At 40.7% G+C, this 18,994-nt stretch overlaps 1 protein-coding gene across 4 annotated transcripts in view; it reads left to right on the top strand.

Annotated features, from left to right (window-relative positions):
- The window catches only part of LOC149312631 (FERM domain-containing protein 4A-like), a 508,349-nt gene that overhangs the window by 205,735 nt on the left and 283,620 nt on the right, over positions 1-18,994 (top strand). For 2 of the 4 annotated variants that reach the window (XM_089525039.1, XM_089525040.1), the window contains exon 1: positions 3,446-3,875. The exons of the other annotated variants lie outside the window; for them this stretch is intronic. In XM_089525039.1, coding sequence (XP_089381165.1) covers positions 3,783-3,875 — 93 coding nt within the window. In that variant the 5' untranslated portion in view covers positions 3,446-3,782. Of the gene's footprint in view, positions 1-3,445; positions 3,876-18,994 lie in introns of those variants that run through there. 4 annotated transcript variants of the gene reach the window in all.

Below are 18,994 nucleotides of genomic sequence, written 5' to 3' on the forward strand. Positions count from 1 at the left end.
CGTCCAGCAGAGTTGTTCAGGGTGGTCAGGGAGCTAACTCAGCTCCCTCCCGCCCCGAACCAGATCCTTGAACCTTCTAAGGCCTGCTGTGACCAATTTAACAACTTCTTCGCGGATAAAACCTCTCGGTTAAGCGAAGGTCTTAACGCCAGCATTAGAGCAGAACCTAGGGTAGAGGCATCCAGAGCCTCCGTGGACTCTATTAAACTGGATCAGTTTGAGTTGGTAAGTACCGATGATGTGGACAAGATCCTCGGAAGTGTTCGGAAGACAACCTGCTCTCTCGACCCTTGTCCCTCATGGTTAGCGGCGCAGGGGGGACCGGCAGTAACTTTACTGTTACGCCGGATTATTAATACATCCTTGAGGGAAGGGCAATTTCCATCTGATTTAAAATTGGCCATCGTAAAACCTTTATTAAAAAAGCCCTCCCTCGACCCCCTGGTATACAATAATTATCGGCCAGTCTCGCTGCTGCCATTTCTGGGGAAGGTGATCGAGAGAGCGGTTGCAATCCAGCTTCAGTCGGTCTTGGATGAAACGGATTATCTGGACCCATTTCAAACTGGCTTTCGGGCGGGTTACGGGGTTGAGACGGCCATGGTCGCCTTGGTCGATGATCTCCGTCTGGGCATCGACAGGGGAAGCGTGTCCCTGTTGGTGCTCTTGGACATCTCAGCGGCTTTCAATACCATAGACCATGGTATCCTTCTGGAACGCCTGGCTGAGGTGGGAATCGGGGGCACTGCGCTCCAGTGGTTCCGGTCCTACCTCTCTGGGAGGTTCCAGATGGTGCAGCTGGGAGACGTGTGCTCCAATAAGAGGGCCCTTACAACTGGGGTCCCTCAAGGAGCCATTCTGTCTCCCATGCTATTTAACATTTACATGAAACCGCTGGGAGAGATCATCCGGAGACATGGGGCACGGGGTTATCAGTACGCTGATGACACCCAAATAGTCTTCTCTATGTCTCCGACTGATGCAGTGACTGAAGATGGCGTCGCTCCTCTCGTGGCATGCCTGGAGTCAGTAATGGACTGGATGAGGGAAAACCGACTCAGTCTGAATCCAGAGAAAACGGAGGTACTTGTGATAGGTTCCCCTGGTCCAGGAATGGCGGTGGTTCCACCTGTCCTGAACGGGATCACGCTTCCTGTGAAGGACTCCGTGCGCAGTCTGGGGGTGCTTCTTGATTCGTCACTTCACCTTACATCTCAGGTGAATGCGACGGTCAAGAACACCTGTTATCAGCTTCGGCTTATTCGCCAGTTGCGCCCATACCTGGCCCAGAGGGACCTTGAAACGGTGGTACACGCTCTGGTAACCTCTAGATTGGATTTCTGCAATGCGCTCTACATGGGGCAACCCTTGTATCATACCCGGAAGCTACAGCTGGTGCAGAATATGGCGGCCAGGCTGGTCACTGGCACTTCCAGGACCAGCCATATTACACCTGTGCTCAAAGATCTGCACTGGCTGCCTATTCGCTTCCGGGCACAGTACAAGGTATTGGTGATTACCTATAAAGCCCTACATGGCTTGGGCCCAGGATACCTGAAGGACCGCCTCTCCCCATACATTCCGCCCCGCACCCTCAGAACTTCTGGGCAGCAATTACTTAGGGTTCCAGTGGCCAAACTCTCCTCTACAACGAGGAGGACATACTCCATCGTTGCCCCGACTCTTTGGAATACGCTGCCCACAGAGCTCCGCTCGGCCACCTCCCTGGCTCAGTTTAGAAGGGACTTAAAAACCCTTCTATTTCGAACTGCATTCCCCGAGTGAAGTCCTAGATGGCCTTCCTCCCCATGTTGTCGGCAAGATGGATGGCTGACCGGGGTTTTTAAGTTGTTTTTAATATGTATATTGTATGCATTGTTTTTATTATGCTGTTCACTGCCCTGATCAATGGAAGGGCGGTATATAAATAAAATTTTTATTTATTTATTTATTTATTTATTATATCTTCTTAGGCTTTTGACAGTTTATGCCAATTGTTGTCCCCTCCATGTCCATTTATTCTATCCTTTGGTCATGGGTGCTGTTTGTAAATATTTCTTTGATCTACATTAAGCTCTTCCAAAGTTTTCTTTCTTTCTTTCTTTCTTTCTTTCTTTCTTTCTTTCTTTCTTTCCAGAGTGTAGTTTGCTGAGGTGGCCCTACCATTTGAAGGGTAAATTTTTATTTTCTCTTTTTCATTTTTTTTTATTTTGTAGAGTTCTAGTGCTATAGTTCAAAAGTACAATTTCACTAAAACCCCAAGAAGCACAACAATAAATATCAAAACCTCCTGACACATTTGCCTCATCTGGAGGAGCCCTTTTATTCATTGGATGCTTGTTCTCTGCCTGCCAAATGATCTCCCATCTTGGGATGCAAAGTTAAAATGTGGTAGCTTCAATATTTTCTTTGTCTCTGCCTTAAGGATTTCAACTAGTTCTGTTTGGCCTATGAGTTCCATACATTCCCCCTGTGCACTTTTGCTGTGCATTACATACATAAAATACTGAAATAAATTTAGGGATTTTTTTAAAAAAGCTATGTTTATTTTATTTCTATGAAGTTTTTTATTCTACTGCTCATGTATCCCAAATCACTGAACATATTTTTAAAATCAAAGCCTAGAATGAATGAAATAAGAACTCACTGAGTTGGTCTCACTCTTGTGCTCACTCTTCGTGTCTAGGACTTATCTGGTTATTTAAAGATTACTGGCCTAAATCTGCTCCTTCTTCCGCTGCCTCCCCCCCTTCCAACCCCCCCCCCTCTGAATTGCCACATGCTCAGGAAAATGTAAATGCAGGGGGTGGGAGACATGATTTCTTACAAAGAAAATGCAACCTACCCCACAGAAGGATTGTGGGAATATTTGTCCCTTTGGCACATCAGACTCTCATTTTGCACATGCAACTCAGTTGAGTGTGCTTTCCACAGACTGGTCATCACCTTTCTGTAGCACTGTATATCTTTATTTGGGAGATACAATATTTGTATGTGCCTGTAGAACTTAGACTGTCCAAGTCTTGGAATACACACTTCTTTTTCCTTTTTCCAGTTTTATGTAATGCATGCATTCGTTAATGTAGACATAGCACTTTCCCCTCTGTTGTCTTGAGCTTGCTGAACCCTCCTTTTGTTCCCAGACTGATGGCTCTGTAGGCTATTATGCTCTCTCATGTCTGGAAGGAAGTAAAATCTGAACATAGGATTTAACGTTAATCTCCACACCAGATGGTGATACACCAGATATTGTTTTGGAGGGGGGACAGGGGTGTGTGATCAGCTGTACAACAAACCAGAGCAGGGGGCTTGCAGTCACGTGGTGACATGTATAAAGTCATCTGATATAGCTTTGATTAGACAACTGACCTGGTTACCATCTGTAGCTGTAAGAAGTGAGGCTGACATTTTTGGAACAATATCCCCAGAAGCTGAACGTCTCCACCTCTGTGGCAAAGCAATCTTTCTGTAAGGGAAACATAAACCAGAACTAAAGATATGCTGCTTGAAACAAGCTGTGAACATGCACACACGCACACATAGACTTTCTTTCCTTTACTTCAAACAAGCCATGCCTTGACTCGTGGTTGAAAGTTTAAAAAACAAAACAAAAATCAATTCAGCTATTTGATATTTGTGAAGAGAGAACTCCTTAAGTCATTCTAGAGGAAATCTCTCTGGGCTGATCATTTTGTCTCTCTGTCTCTTTCTCGCACACACACGCTCTCTGTCATTCTCTCTCACACACAAACACACATACAGACAGTTTTGTGCACTGCACTATGGTGGTGCAGGCAGCAGTGACTCCAAGCAGGAGCCGAAAACTTCTCTTTAAAATACCATATGGATCTCTGAGACGACCAAGTGCAGAAAGGGTAAGCAACAATTTCTTTCTACTAATTAACACATGTGGTCTGGAGAATGGAGATGTTTACCCTTTTATGCTTTCCCTTGTGCTTTAGCCAGACTGGGGCTCCCACCAGTGATGTATCAAGAAAATGTACAAGTGATGCCAATATGATGCTATACAACAGATAGTCAGATGCTCTGTGATAAGGCATAAAGGTGACATATACCAGCTGCAACTTGTACAATGCTGTACGATTTACCTGGGCCATTCCAGCCTTCATAACAAATGGATAGTCATGATTTACTGGTTGTGGTTATATGCTAAGAACTACTAATGAAGATTAGCTAAAATTGTAATCAGCATTAGTGCTGGTTGGTTGTGATTTATTATGGTAACTGGCACTAATGGAATTTCCTTTACAGTGCCAAGCAATCGATATTAGGGTTATATGATGATGGAAAGTGATAGTCAATGCTGTAGCTCATGCGTAGGACAGTTAATTAGTATTCATGAAGTAACCTAAGGCTGTAAGTACTGGTCTGGGATATCAGATGATGTGTAGCAATCTATGGAGTGGGACTTGGAAGAGCTGTGACGGAACTGCACATTGTTCTGCTAAAATTTCAAGTTCGCCTAAGCAAATTTGTTTACCTTGTTGCATTATAATGTCCTAAGGGACTGGTGCCCAGCTCTTGTGCAGACATTTGTTTGTTTTTAACTGTTTTGTGATATTCAAACTATTTACCACAGCAAAAAAGCAAATTCTGGCATCTTTAAGAGTAACAAATGGTGAGTTTATGCCACATTACATCTCTGAATCTTTAAAATGCCATCGCATAGCATTTGTTGTTGTTCTTGTTATCGACCCTCGAGTCGATCGCAACCCTGTAGATGAGATATCTCCAAGACTGCCTGTACTCCACTGCTCTGATCAGGTCCTGCAAATTCATACCAATGGCCTCCTTAATAGAGTCTGTCCATGTAGCATGTGGCCTTCCTCTCTTTCTGCTTCCCTCCACCTTTTCTGGCATTACTGTTTTCTCCAGTGAGTTGTGCCTCCTCATGATGTGGCCAAAGTACAACAGCCCCAGTCTTGTCATCTTGGCTTCCAGAGAGATTTCTGGTTTGATCTGTTCTAGGACCCATTTGTTTGACTTCTTGGCTGTAACGAGCAAGAAACAGTTTTCTTTTTTGGACGACAGCTTTCAGAATTCCCCCACCCAGCAAGGCCAGGGGCTCTGCTGCTTTCCTTGGGGGGGGGGGGGTCTGGGTGGTATAGTCCAGAAAACAAAAACTTTTTGACATTTTGTCTCTCTCTGTTTCACCAGCCCAGCCCATCCACAGTGCTATCACAACTTCAGAACTAGAATACTACAGGTCCCACAATCCCCAGCCAGCATGGCCAATGGTATTATTCCTGGGTATCATTCTTTTCCAAGCTCTGGCCATTTCCCTTAAAGCTCCTCTCTCAGTATCACCTGGCCTCTCTCCTTTCATTCCTGACCTCTCAGATGTAGGTTGTGTGATTGGGAAAGAGTACTTTGTCACTTATGTAAAGCTTCTGAAAACAACAGCTATGTTTAAATGCATTTGGTGGCATTATAATATAGTCATTTATTTATGAGCATATTATTGAGAACTTTATTTTAAAGGATTTCATTTAATCTTGGTATTTTTATTAATATAGCAGTAAATTCTTTGTTCAAATGTTATGCTCCTTGATATTTGTTGCTCCTGATTTCTATGTATGTTCATTGGCTTTTGGGCATATTAATGTTATTAAAAGTCACAGACACATAGTAACTAAAACTTTTGGGTTGCCGTGTTGGCTGTTATTAATGACTGGAGCTAGAGACCAACACATTTGGTAGGCCTGAGGTTTAAGAAGAGAGGGCTAGAGCATTAGCGTTAGACCAAGGATACCTAGGTTCAAATCCCTCTTGGGCCCTAAATTTAATAACCGTGCAATCCTATACTTATTAAGCAAGTTGTATTTTTTCAGACCTTAGTCCCAGTTAACAAAGGGTTGCCGCCTTAGTGATCTTCAGCCAACTTTTATTATTCAGCTTAACCCTGCCAAATAGGAGGGTGAAGAGGAAACGGGCAGTGTTTGCTATGTTATAATCCTTGGAGGAAGGGTACGATTAAAAGGTAACAGACCAAATATTAATTATTTTCCAGAGGTTGGGGGAAAATACTTTTTTGAGTTACAACTCCCAAAATCCCTAACCCAGCAGTCTAAGTTCTGTTCTTCTCTGGTAGCTTTTCCAAGCTTTTGCTCTTTTCCAGAAGCACTGAAACATATCATAATGGCTGGGCTAAAAGCGCATACAGACCTGATTGCTCTTTCTTTTCACATGTGTGCATAACCAAGAAACAGTTGTAACAGAAGTGAGGCAATGGCCTAATACATATCTTGTGAGTGAATTCAGATTATGGGTTAATTGTGCTCTGAACTGCACAAAACCTAAAAGACTTTAAAAGGTGGGACTGGGATACTGGGCTAACCTATCTGAAATCCAAGTGCCTCAGGGTCTACCCTCTGTATGTGCCAACTGTGTAATGCTGCTGGGCGTGTCACATCCTGCCATTGCTTTATGCTTTGCTCAGCTAAAATAGCTGAACGCATTACTACATTATCATGGTGTTTGGAGGAAACCATTCAATATCATGAAGTCTAAATAGGTGGGACTCCCAAGGAAGCATAATATTCAACTTCAAGCTATCTAACATGGATGTAATCTGTAAAGGACTGGAATCAGTTTTTAAAAAACATTTCCTCAAAAGATACTTGATTTTCTTTTTTTAAAAAAATAGTACATTAGTAAAAAAGACATTTTTTTAGGGTTCCCATCTTGCTTTCTGACAAGGCTTCTGTGCCTTGAGTGCAATTTCTGCCAAAGGTGTTCTGTTCATTAAACGTACCAGTGGCATTTTTGAACCTTTACTAGTACCTATGCCAGTCCTCATCTGTTGTTTGCACTGCGGTTCGAAAATGTTCAGCTGTCAAATTATAGCTTGTGTTATAGCTGTCAGAAACAGAAGAGCTCTGCAAAAAGATAAAGTTGTCAACCCTCAGTAATGTATCAGTCTTAAATATTACAATGCATTATAAGCACTAAACATAGGGAAGTAGGAATATCCAAATATAATCAGCCTAGTGAAATTACTGTAATGGTTCCTGAATGTTCAGGATAAAATGTATGAAAAGCTTGTAGAATTATGAAGGCAATCCTCCATTCCCAATTATGTGAATGAACCTGGCTCAGGAGGCATTCATTAATATCTTTTCCACTGAGCAAGATGTCTTGGAGATTAACCCCTAAGGAGATAAATGGTACACAAAGAATGGCGGGGAAGAGGATCAACCTGCCTTAGTTTCTTAGCAATTTGCATGGCATTTAAAAGGAGACAATAAACACCAGTGCATTAGCTGTCCCTGACTGACCCTCCATCTGGACAACATTAATTGGCTGATTTCTTACAAGCATCACATAGGAGGGGGAGAGGAAGAAGAAAAGAATGGAAAAGGAATCAGGGAAGATGTTTTCAAAGTCATCTGAGGGGAGACTACAAGTGCTATGTGTGCCTGTCTGTGTGGACACATGGTGTCTATAAAAGAATTAGAGCAAACCAGGGTGGGCAACATGTCTGGGCAACTGATGGTGTTGGTGGGCAGCTGGGTGCACACATTGGGCATGCACATCCCAAGCAATACCACAGATCACTGGCAATTGGGAATAGAGATGGAAATAAGTTTGTTACATTAGACAGTCCCAATGAACTTTCACACTGTGAAAAGAAATGCACTTCCGTTTGAGAACTTTTGTATTTTTGAGACTTATGAGGTGCCCAAAGAAATATAATGTGCACATAACTGTTCTCACTGTTTAAGATGAAAATGGTTAAAATGCATACTGTTGAAAATAGTACCCAAACATAGGAGCTCATCCTTTGGGCAAATAAACTGTCTTACCTCTTCTGGCTTCAGTTCTGGATCCGGGATGCCCCTGGATCTTATCATAACTAAATCACCACTGATGTATGCAGGATGCCACCGCCTGGATGCATCCTGAGTCAAAGCCTAGCTCAGCCGGCACTTTTTTGAAGTTGGAGAGCCTCAGACTTTACAAATTGGCCAGCTGAGTGAGGCTAGTGGCAATTTAGTTATGATAACATCCAGGGACATCCTGGATCCAGAAGCCAGAAGAGGTAAGTCAGCTTATTGGCCAAAGCGATAACCAATTATACTTTACTCAATGGGGGGAAATAACATGCATTGGGTAAAAATGTATTTTTACATTTACATTTGTAAAAATGCAAATATTTCAATTTACATTTACATTTGTAAAAATGCAAATATTAAGGGAAATGTGCAAAATGCACATAGATGGCCGTGCTGAAAAAAATCACATACACATAAACACACAAATACAGATTCTCTCAACCTGGTGCAAAATAAGGCCAGGAAGAAAGGCAAGCGGGATATGGTGAAACAACAATAGAAATGATAGGTTTTTCCCACCTCTAGGTGGTGTGAGACAGAATGATATTGCTGTGATGTAGTCACAATATTCACAATATATATATACACACACACGACAATGATGCTGCAAAATATCACTATGATGGGGAGAAGGGTTTCACCTTGCCCCAGTCCCAGCTCTATATTCCTGCAATGAGGAGGGGTTTAATACCTCTTCCAACCTATAAGATGGTCAGCAAAACAGCACTGTTGGGATGAAGAAGGAAGGTTTTAAATTTTCTCACATTTCAGATGCACTACTGACATTTGCTTCAAAAATAGCACATAATTAAAGAAGACTGACAAAATAAACTAATGAGGTCATGATCAATCAGGTGTATAATGTTGGGAAATCCCTCCAAAATGCTGATTTAGAAGTGGTGGTGGTACTATAGAGCCATCTAGTTTGCAGTGCTGCCTCTGCTTTGACACTTGTTCTGCTGTGTGGCCCTTGGAAGGGAGATTTCTCACTTTCTAGACTTTGCTTGATCACCATCAACCATCTTCTTCTAAATTCATGTCTAGAATCAGAGCTTGAAAAGTTTCCTTTAAAATATATTAGCCTAAGTAGCTGGTTATACCACCCCATTCCCCACATTTCATTGTTGATCTTGTTGTCATTTTTGTCTTTATTTATATCCCTGCTTTTTCCCAAAATAGAGACTCAAGATGGATTACAAATCAGAATGATTACAATACAGTTTTTAAAAAATGCAATAAATCAACATTAAAATAGTATCAAACTATTAGCAATATTAAAACAGTTTAAAACATACACTTAAACATGATAAAAATCCATTTGAAACAGTACAGTTTAAAACAATACAGCACTCTCTTAAAAGCTCATTTTTTAAAGAAAAAAAGCCTTCTGTTCTAAAAGCTAGTCTGAATTAAAAAAAAACCTTTCACCTGCAGATGGAAGGACTTTGGACTTATATAACGGAGTTTTAAAGTCTATAGGTAGCTACAAAGAAGTTCCCACCAACTGTACCTGTGGCAATAGGAGGACTGAAATCCTATATTCTTTTTCCCGCTCTGAGCCTGGAGCCTGAGATTTGCCTCTCCTGCAAATTTTAGCTTCCAGGTACTCACAAGGGAAGATATGGTCTGTCAGATAGCCTGGATCTAAGTCAAACAGGGCTTTATAGATTCTAACTGAATCATGCCTGCAAACAGATAAGTAGCCAGTGGAGCTGTTAGAGCAGAGGTATTGTATGAATCCTGTAGCTAGCTCCAGTTAGCAATCTGGCTGTATCGCCATGGTCAGATCAGGCATCTCTAGGGACAGGCACACAGTTGGTGCTCTAACTTTAAGTGTGCGAAGCACTTCTGCCGAGAGTACAAACCTGGGCCTCCAAGTTCAAGGCTGGGTCCAGGAGTATATCCAAACTAAGAACCTGTGCCTTTAGGGGGAGTGTAACTCCATCTACCCCAAACTGTGTCCCTATTCTGTGATCCACGTTTTGACTGATCAGGAAACAAAAACATTTTTGAACCTTATAAAGACCACATGAAGGCTTCTTCCAGATTGCACCCAGGGATAACTTTTTGTTTCACCATTTGCCTTTTTTTGCATCTAGGTAGAAAGGCGAAATTGAGCTGGATGTCATCAGCATACTGGTGGCACAAAACTCCTGGATGACTTCTCCAATCTTAATTGCTTTTCCATTAAAAAAGAAAGAAAGAAAGAAAGAAAGAAAGAAAGAAAGAAAGAAAGAGCACCCTTAAGACCCACAAAGTTTTTTAAAAACCTATTCAAAACACTTCTAGAAATTGTTCTGAAGTAACTTTTAAAGTAATGTTAAAATTACCTAAAAACTGTTATGCCACTACAAAAGGTAATGTCATTCCCTCACTTACTAAGGGGCTCTCCAGACCGCCCCAAAGGGACGGACTACAGGTGCCCAGTTTCCCTTCAGAGGGACACCGCAGCAGCCAAACTGCATGGCATCCCTCTAGACCAAAAAGAACCTTGAAAAACGGGAATGACGTCATCAGTGCACCATTGGTGCACTGTAACATGTCCTCAATGCAAGCGCAGCGCCCAGAGGTGTGGACGCGGCACTGTGCTTGCATCATGCATGCACACCACATATGGACGGTGCCACATAAAGATGGCGCTGTCCATACATGTTAAGGTTCTGGAGCGTGCGGATGCTGCACACTCCGGAACCCTAAAATTGGCCCGAGGACAGCACTTCCCACCCATCTGTCTCTGGCCAATGTTACTTTTGTAATTTAGTTATCATGTTGTCATTACCAAACACGATAATATTTACAGGTAACTGTTATTTTTGGTCATGAAAATGTTTTGCAGTCAGTGAGAAGTGGGGCTTCATTGAATTACTAATTATCCAACTGGAAAAAGAGAACTGGGAAGAGGTCATAATTATTTCCCCACTTTCTCTGTACAAGCTTTTTCCTCAGTGGCTGGAATTTTGCTTCCAAACAGCCAGTGTCTGTCTGATTCACAAGCCAAGTCCATGGGAGACTTTCCCACACTAACCTGATTCCTGTCATGACCTTCCATTATTGAGCAACTCATTTCTTGCATTCCTGTTGCCTTATTATTGAAATTTACCAGATTATTGCACATAGTGCCATTACAGACAACTCCAAGCGCAATCTGTCAGAAATATCTTATGTATAAATTCCACTGATGTGACTGGAAATCACACAAGGGCAGACTAGTTAAATCTCCCAATCATTTTCACCACTGCACATTCATCAGTCACATTGTAAGTCAAATTTATGTCTATACGTATTCTAAACAAGCTGTAAAATGATCGTTAGGACTGAACAAGGGGTAATAGCTTAGTATTTGTTGGAAGCACTGTGTGAAATATATCTGGGGCTTACCCAGCCTATATTGGAATGTCAGACATCCATTGTTTTTTTTTTAAAAATGGATCTTCCTGTATCATGGGAAAATAAATTTAAACTCTGGCTTTCCAAATATAAAACCTCTTTTGAATGGATTTCAAGCCAACTGTTCTTGTGAGTTCTGGCAAACATTCCTCTCGCTCATAACCTTAACTGCCAAGCCAGTCTTTCTAAGCTTGATTAGTGGGAAGATGTCTTTTTAACACAGTTCAGCAAAAACTGAACCATCTATATGGACTGTTCATTTAATAGAGAAGTTGGAGAAGATGTAGTGAGGAAACTCAAATTTCAAAATGTTGGGAAAACATATACCCTGGGAAAAGCTACACATAGCCATTTCAGATTTGAACATGGAAAGACTCTTTTTCACTAAAAGCTGAACACAGGTAAAAGCAGCACAATATGAGAAAAGCCCTTGGGGGGAAAGATAATATAAAGGAACAAATAAATGTTTTGAGTGGAAAAAAATTCAAAAATCATTTATATACCAGACTACCTCAACTTTGTACCCTCCTAATATGTTAGACTACAACTCCCATCCATAGGGCCAGTGGCCAAGGAGGATGGGGGATAACAATTGTAATCCATGATGTCTGCAGGTCTGTACATTAGGAAACACTGGTATACATCTATGAAAGTATGGACACAGACTGTCAAACAGATTGTTTTATTAAAGTCTGAAAATGTAAGAAACAACAAATTAAATAATCAAATTGTCACCAACATAGTGCTTTGAGATGACTATAATGTGATCATGAAATGTCATTAAATAGTATTTCATTAAAGTAATTTTTTCCTACTTTTGCCCAGGTATTTTAGAAGGCATAATTTGAACTGTAGACACAGATACTAATGTTTTGATTTTCCTACTATCACCACCACTGGACCCTGAAATACCCAGAATCTGTCATATCATTTGACAGATCCAAAGATGTATAGTAGATCAAAATGGACTTTTTGTCAAAGTACATCAGGAAAGCTAATAGTGTAAGAAATAAGGCAACATGATCAGCTAATAAATTGTGCTGGGATATTCAAAGTTGAGCTTTGGCACCATGATCAGAGAAACATCCAAAGTTCTGGTGAAACCTGAGCTGTTCACATCAATGATGTGAGACATGCCAATGCATTTTCTTAACTTTTGGGATTGACAGATAGACAGGATTATTGTTTTTCAATCTGGTCTTTCCAAATTTTGCTTAGATCATCTTCTTTTTTGCCTGTTTTCATGAACTAACTGGTTTGAGAGTTGGAAGCATTTTGGACAAAACCTGAGATGGACTAAAGGGGAACCAGTGGAAAGCTGCATATGCCTTTAGGTGCAGGAGGTGCAAACCATGTCTCACACATCCTGTCTTTTACAAATTAAACATTTCTGGGTCTGCTGGTTATTTTGCTACATTGATGTAGCAGTATAATAACCCTTGTTGCCACTGCCATCCATTTATGATCAGAGTTTTCTATCTATCCACCAGCTTACATGGTGGTTAAAATAAAGGAGAAGGAGTGTATTATAAATAAATGCTTTCTCTAGAGAGAATACTAGGCTAGTGCATGATAAAAGAACAACCATCCATGACCTGGTTGTGGATGAAAGGGCTGATCTGGTATATCTTATGAAGAGCTTGCTGGATGAATTAGGTGGGTTGGACTTGTCCCAGCTTTGTCTATCCAGGTACTCAGTTAAAACTTGGCTTTTTATGAAAGCCTTTGGGGCCTCATGTTTTCATTCGTGTTCTATAAATACATAGTTTTATATTGTTTTAATATAAATATTTTTACTTTTTAAATTGGTCACATGAATATTTAAACTATTTTTTTTTTCATTTTAAATTTTATTGTCTTACATCACACTAATTCTCTTGTAAGTTGATAGGTGATATTTAAATATGGGACAGGAGCCAATCATTTTCAATAAATAAATCCAAAGCAACATGAAAAAAATTAATGGCATCTTTTTATTCTCTTTGGTCTTGGTTCCATTTTCTCTAGCTAAAAGATATTTTTCTCTAGCTAAAAGATATTTAAACAATGTTTCTGGTGTCTAAACAATGGGTGGAAATGTAGCATTATGTCCTTTGTACTGTGTACTTGTACACAATTTCCTATGAAATTGTAGCATGAGATATGTCACATGGTTCTGTTATTACATGCTTCAATTTTTAATGCATGCCTAGTAAAATGGCAGTGTTTTTACAATGTTTATAATCAGGAATGTGCAAAACTGAAAACACAGCAAGCAAGTCCTAATTTAAGTTTAAACTCCTCTTAGCTTGTGGCATCCTTTCTATAAATGCAATCTTTTATTTAAGTTTGATTCCTGAGTAATGTCTGTTTCTTTCTCCAGGGTTTTATTGTTTATTTCATTATATGTTAGGAAACTCCCTTGTGAAACAGTAATGAGACTTGAAAACAAACAATTACTGTGGATTTTATCTGCTATTATCTTTGGTTAGGTAGGCAAAATGTTTGCTTCCCCTTCCCCCATTGATTGTTTTTCTTTCCATTAATGGGGGGAAAACTAAAACTGTGTTTGTGAATGCAAATGATGATATGATTATTTGGCACGTTCTGTCTTTTCATCCATTTAAAAACTGTCAGATAAAAATACAACATGAAATTATGTGAAAATTATCAAAGCATGAGATATGCCAGAAATATGCCACTCACCGTCGTAAGCTGAATATGGATAAAGCAGAGATCCTGGTGTTTCAGCCTGAACCTCCCAGTAGCCCAGCTTTCATGCTTTCATTGTGTTTACAGGGTTACACACTGTCCTTTGTCTCGGTTGCCAGGAACCTTGGAGTCCTGATGGATGATCATTTCTTGGGGCAACTGCTATGGCATGATACTTCCATCTTTTGAACATCCATAGGATCTGGGGGGTTTTGGCTGTCAAGATTGCTTTTTTGCTTGTCCAGGCCTTGGTTATTTAATGCCTGGACTATTGGCAGGTTTGCCTTCCTGCTCTCTTACTCCTCTGGTTTCGATCCAGAACAGTGCTGTCCACGTTGTCTTAAAATCTCCCCAAATACATGTCTCTTCCCCTCATAGATCCCTCCACTGGCTTCCAGTTCAAGTCAGGGCTCATTATAAGCTTTTGGTCCTAGTATTGACCATTGTAGCTACTAATGGTTGTAGCTACTATGGTTCATGGCAAGTAACATAAAGACATCATTAAGCAAATAGGAATCATAAAACAATCACCAGCTTACTCTGTAACAGAGCTGCTGCAGAACATGTGGATCTGCAGACATGGTTGAACTGGATTGTCCATCTCCATTGGATTATCCCTCACTATTGGCTCTTGTGGCTAGGGCTGATGGGAGTTGCAGTCCAACCATATCTGGAGGGTTACATGTTTCCCACTTCTGCTATATCATAATCAGGGTTGGTATGCTAATATTCCATGGGCAAGTAGAAAAACTACCATATGCTATCAGTGACAACATTTTACATCCCAAGTGACCTACCTTCCAGTTGTGCATTGCCTTTTCTTTTCTTTTCTTTTCTTTTCTTTTCTTTTCTTTTCTTTAAAAACAAAAACCTTCTTGTTTGTATGGTTGAACAGATATGCTTTCAACTGTGGACAAGGCCTGCTGCAATTTCAGAAGCTGGAGAAGCTCCTGAATATGATTTCTAGTCAAAAGGCAAGGGCTCCAGGGCTTTGCCATTCAGTGACTGACAGAAGCAGATTGAATTATGCAGACAGTACAGTAGTAGTTTCTGGATCTGTTATACAAAACTGGAACAACCAAGCCTACATAACTTGCAGAAACTGTTGTTCTTGAAAAAAGTGGTTTGACTCAAGAAGAATCTGCATTATTTCTCAAAATGCAGAATACTCGCAGCTCTGCTAATTATTCTTGCTTAGCCATCACCCACTACCTATTTGTCCATATCAGAATACATTAAGATATGTATTAAGACATTAAGAGAACCCTTAGAGAAGAGAGTTGGGATTGCCACATACTCATAACTGTGACCATTTTTCAAGGCACAGGTTGTATGTACAAGATGTATGTACATTTAGATGTATATGTGTAGATCCTGATGACAGGTTTGGTCAATATATATAGTTATATTTCCAACTCCCCCATATTAATAGACACCTGGGCAAGATACAGTTAATAAAACCATTCAACATGAAGCCATACAACAAGTATTGTATACAATGACTTGTAATTATCAATGGCATAAAAAACAACATGAATAACTGAAGCAAAGAAATCAAAGCTGAACTGCAGTCAGTAAGACTCCACAGCTCCAAAGTGCAAATTGAGACCAGTCAAACCTCTTGGAGAAGGGTGTTACATGACTAGGACATCATAGCTAAGAAAACTGTCTCTCACATCTCCTCATAATGTACAAAAATGCCTCCCCAAACCAAGGGAGTGGGTATATATAAGTCCTTTCCCTTGTCTGATCTACCATCCACACCTCCAAACACATGTAGAAAGCAACTCTATGTTCTATCCACACATGTATAGATAAGAGTTTCTGAGGTCTGCAGCAGAAACAGTGAGTAGAGGTGGTAGGACCAGTGCGATCCAAATGTCATCTTGAATATGTGGAGGCTGGAGGCTGAAAAAACTAAATCTTTAAATTAGACCTCTAATTGAATTTGTGCCTACCTGTTTTACTTGAAAATGTAGAAAAAAGTTTCTAAGGTCTACACTCCACAAAATATGGAGGTTAGTGAGGCAGAGCTGTAGCTCATAGATATATGAACATGCAACAAAATGGACATTCATTCAGGTTTAACCATAGTGATGTACGTAGTTGTGAACACAGGCACCAGTAGGAAAAAAATTAAATTGATATTAACTTCATTGTAGTTAGTATTTATTCCTCAGTGACTCCTGGGAAAGAATTATTTGTCAACTCCGTGATTTCTATTCATTAGGAAAATGCAGACACATTGCCAATTTGCCCTTTTGCTGCCATTTAAGGCCAAACATCCCTCAGACAGGAAGCGCTGTTGTCCCTAGCTGCTTATCCTGAAATGAACTAGTTAGATGAAAACAGCAAGAGAATAAAGAGTTTTTCCCACGATAATTTTCTGAGCCAATATTTATTTATGTATTCATTAATTTATTTTAAAAAATACTTTGGAAATCTTTGTTGGGTTTTTCACTAATGTTTTCTCTTGTTTATAGTAAACTTGCCATTAATGAAAGCGTGTCCCTGAAAAAGAGTTACTTGTGTGATATGTTAAATTCCCAATAGTACTAAAATATCTATAGCATTTTCTGTCTGAGTAGATTTTTGCCTTGGACAGGGTCCAGATTTGTGCAATTTTGATATAAAGCTGCTCAGAGCACATCACTATTCTCTCATTTTTTCATATTAAAAATTCACAAATTAGAGATATTCTGGAAGTATATGTGCCCATAGCATGAAAACCAAAGGTTCTAGAAACTGAAGCAAACAGTCAATGGGAGTAACATCTTGGCATAAGGTTTATTTTTATGAAAACAAGGAAGCACTTTAAAAAGTAACGGACATCATAGATGTATGAGTTATGAAAATATGTTGTAAGATTCACAGAGCTGCCACTGAAAACCAAAGCACTATGTCAAATTCCCACTCCTCTCCCATCATGGATTCACTACCGGACATCAGGACCATTAGCTCTTAGACCACTTCTGAGAAAGCCCTCTCTGGCACCGCCTTAGCTTAGCTGGTGCTATAGAGGGCTTTCTCAGAAGTGGTCTGAGAGCTGATGGTCCTGATGTCAGTAGCTGTTTTTCTGAAGTAGTTCAAGAGCTGATGGTCCTGATGTTAGTTGGATGATGAGACCATGATGGTTTTTAGTTCACACTTTGGATGAGCCATCCAAAGTGCTTAATCTATTTGTTGATACAGTTCAGCACCCTGGATAACTTCTTTGATGTCTAAAACCCAGAGTGGGTCTCACCACCCCACTGGAATCAGAGCCAGCAGCTGCCACTGGATAGCTCAAGAGATCTGTTTGTCACAGCCATCAACAACATATTTATCCTAAGCTCAGAAGATTTGAGAAACAGCTACAGGCAAAGTCAAGGAACAAGTCTCATGCCACATATTCTTTAAAATCTTATACATCTCAACCAACAGCAGTTGAGGGTTGTCCATCAAAACTGGACAGGAACCTCACCCAGATCCAAACCAATTATGGAATCCAAGCTGGATGAAAAATGTATCTACAAGCAATTTTAGATACCACTGGATAGCTCAAGAAATCTGTTTGTCATAGCCATCAACAACATGTTTATCTTAAGCAGTATGACCCTCCCAACTCAGGGGCTGTACAGGTCATCCCTTTTAGCACCAGATTGGGGCTGCGGCAACTGCATGTCACGGCCCTGATCTTGCCTTTCCATAGTGCAAAAAGGAGCCACAAAAAGTGGCTCCTTTTTGCACTGTGGGAAAGGCGCCATAGCCACCGGTGCTGTGGCTTTTTGAAGCTCCTTTGGTGCTGTGTTGTCTAGATGTAGCGCCAGAGGAGTGCCATGATTTGTCCACCATGTGGTGTAGCGCACATTGTCACTCCAGCCTGGGGGCAGAGTCAGAGCATGTGTCGGGTGGGCGCCATGCCCCAACTCCATCTCCAGGCCAGCCTTAATGGCCAGTCTGTACACCTTCTCAATTATCTATACCTACTTGAGTTGTTATTTGTGCAAAGTTCAAAAGACAGGTGTTTATTGATTCAGGATAGCCCTTTGGAACTGTAAAAAAATAAAGACAGTCATAAAACCACAGCAGCACACAATCCAATAGGAGTTAGACACACAGACTAAAGAAACCATGTACACGAGTGGGAGTTCATTGTGCTTGAAATGGTATCTTGTTATGAGCTAATTGACAAAGACAAGTCTACATCTTAAGTAGTTTATGTATCTGTACTGATGTAGTAGTGTACGGCAGGAACTGAGAGAAAAATGTACGAGCTTGAATTATGGAACGAGGACTGAATTTCTTATAACCCAAGGGCAGTATATGGCATGAAATTGGTATCATGAGAATGTGGATTGTATGGCAGGTCTGAGCAATTGTTTGGCTGCTTCACTATGCATCAAGATCCGCAACTCATCTTAAATTAACCTTTTCTTACACAAAATGACACACTTTGAAGATTTCCTGCATCCCAATCATCCTCAGGTATTTGCTCAATAAGCAGCTAAGTGTTAATTTGTTCTTCTTTTGGATAGAGCTCTACAAAAACCACTTAGTTCTGTGGTGTCTCTTCCTTTAGCTGTTTTGATCCAACCAGGGACGTAGCCAGGATTTTAGGAAGGGGGGGGGGGGGTCCAGACTAAGTGCCACCATTATAATGGGGCTTGGGTGCAGCGGCGCAGCAGCACGCACCATTCATTTTTCTAATGGAGGGGGGGTCCGGCCCCCAAGATCCCCCCCCCTTGGCTACGTCCCTGATCCAACTATTCTAGAAGAAAGTATAATGTGAAAAACACTGTGTCTGCAGCCCTTGTGAAAGATAACCAGATGCTAGAGTGGCCGCTCGGGGTGTTGTGCCAATAGGAACAGATAGAGAAATCTGTAAGGGATTTGAGTTTTACAAGGTCATCTTACTTTCCCAGAGCAATCAACTATTTCTGAATTGCTGTCGTATATTACCAACTCTAATCTGACCAAATTATAATTCCTCATCCACCATCATCCTTATCTTCTATCTCAATATTCCTTTCATTTGCCTGAGACTCTAGACTGCTGCAATTGTGGTGCTTGTTTTAAGC

This window comes from Sceloporus occidentalis, unplaced genomic scaffold (genome assembly GCF_023333645.1).
Source record: "Sceloporus occidentalis isolate IW3139 unplaced genomic scaffold, rSceOcc1.0.p SCAF_5, whole genome shotgun sequence".
Lineage (NCBI taxonomy): Eukaryota > Metazoa > Chordata > Lepidosauria > Squamata > Phrynosomatidae > Sceloporus > Sceloporus occidentalis.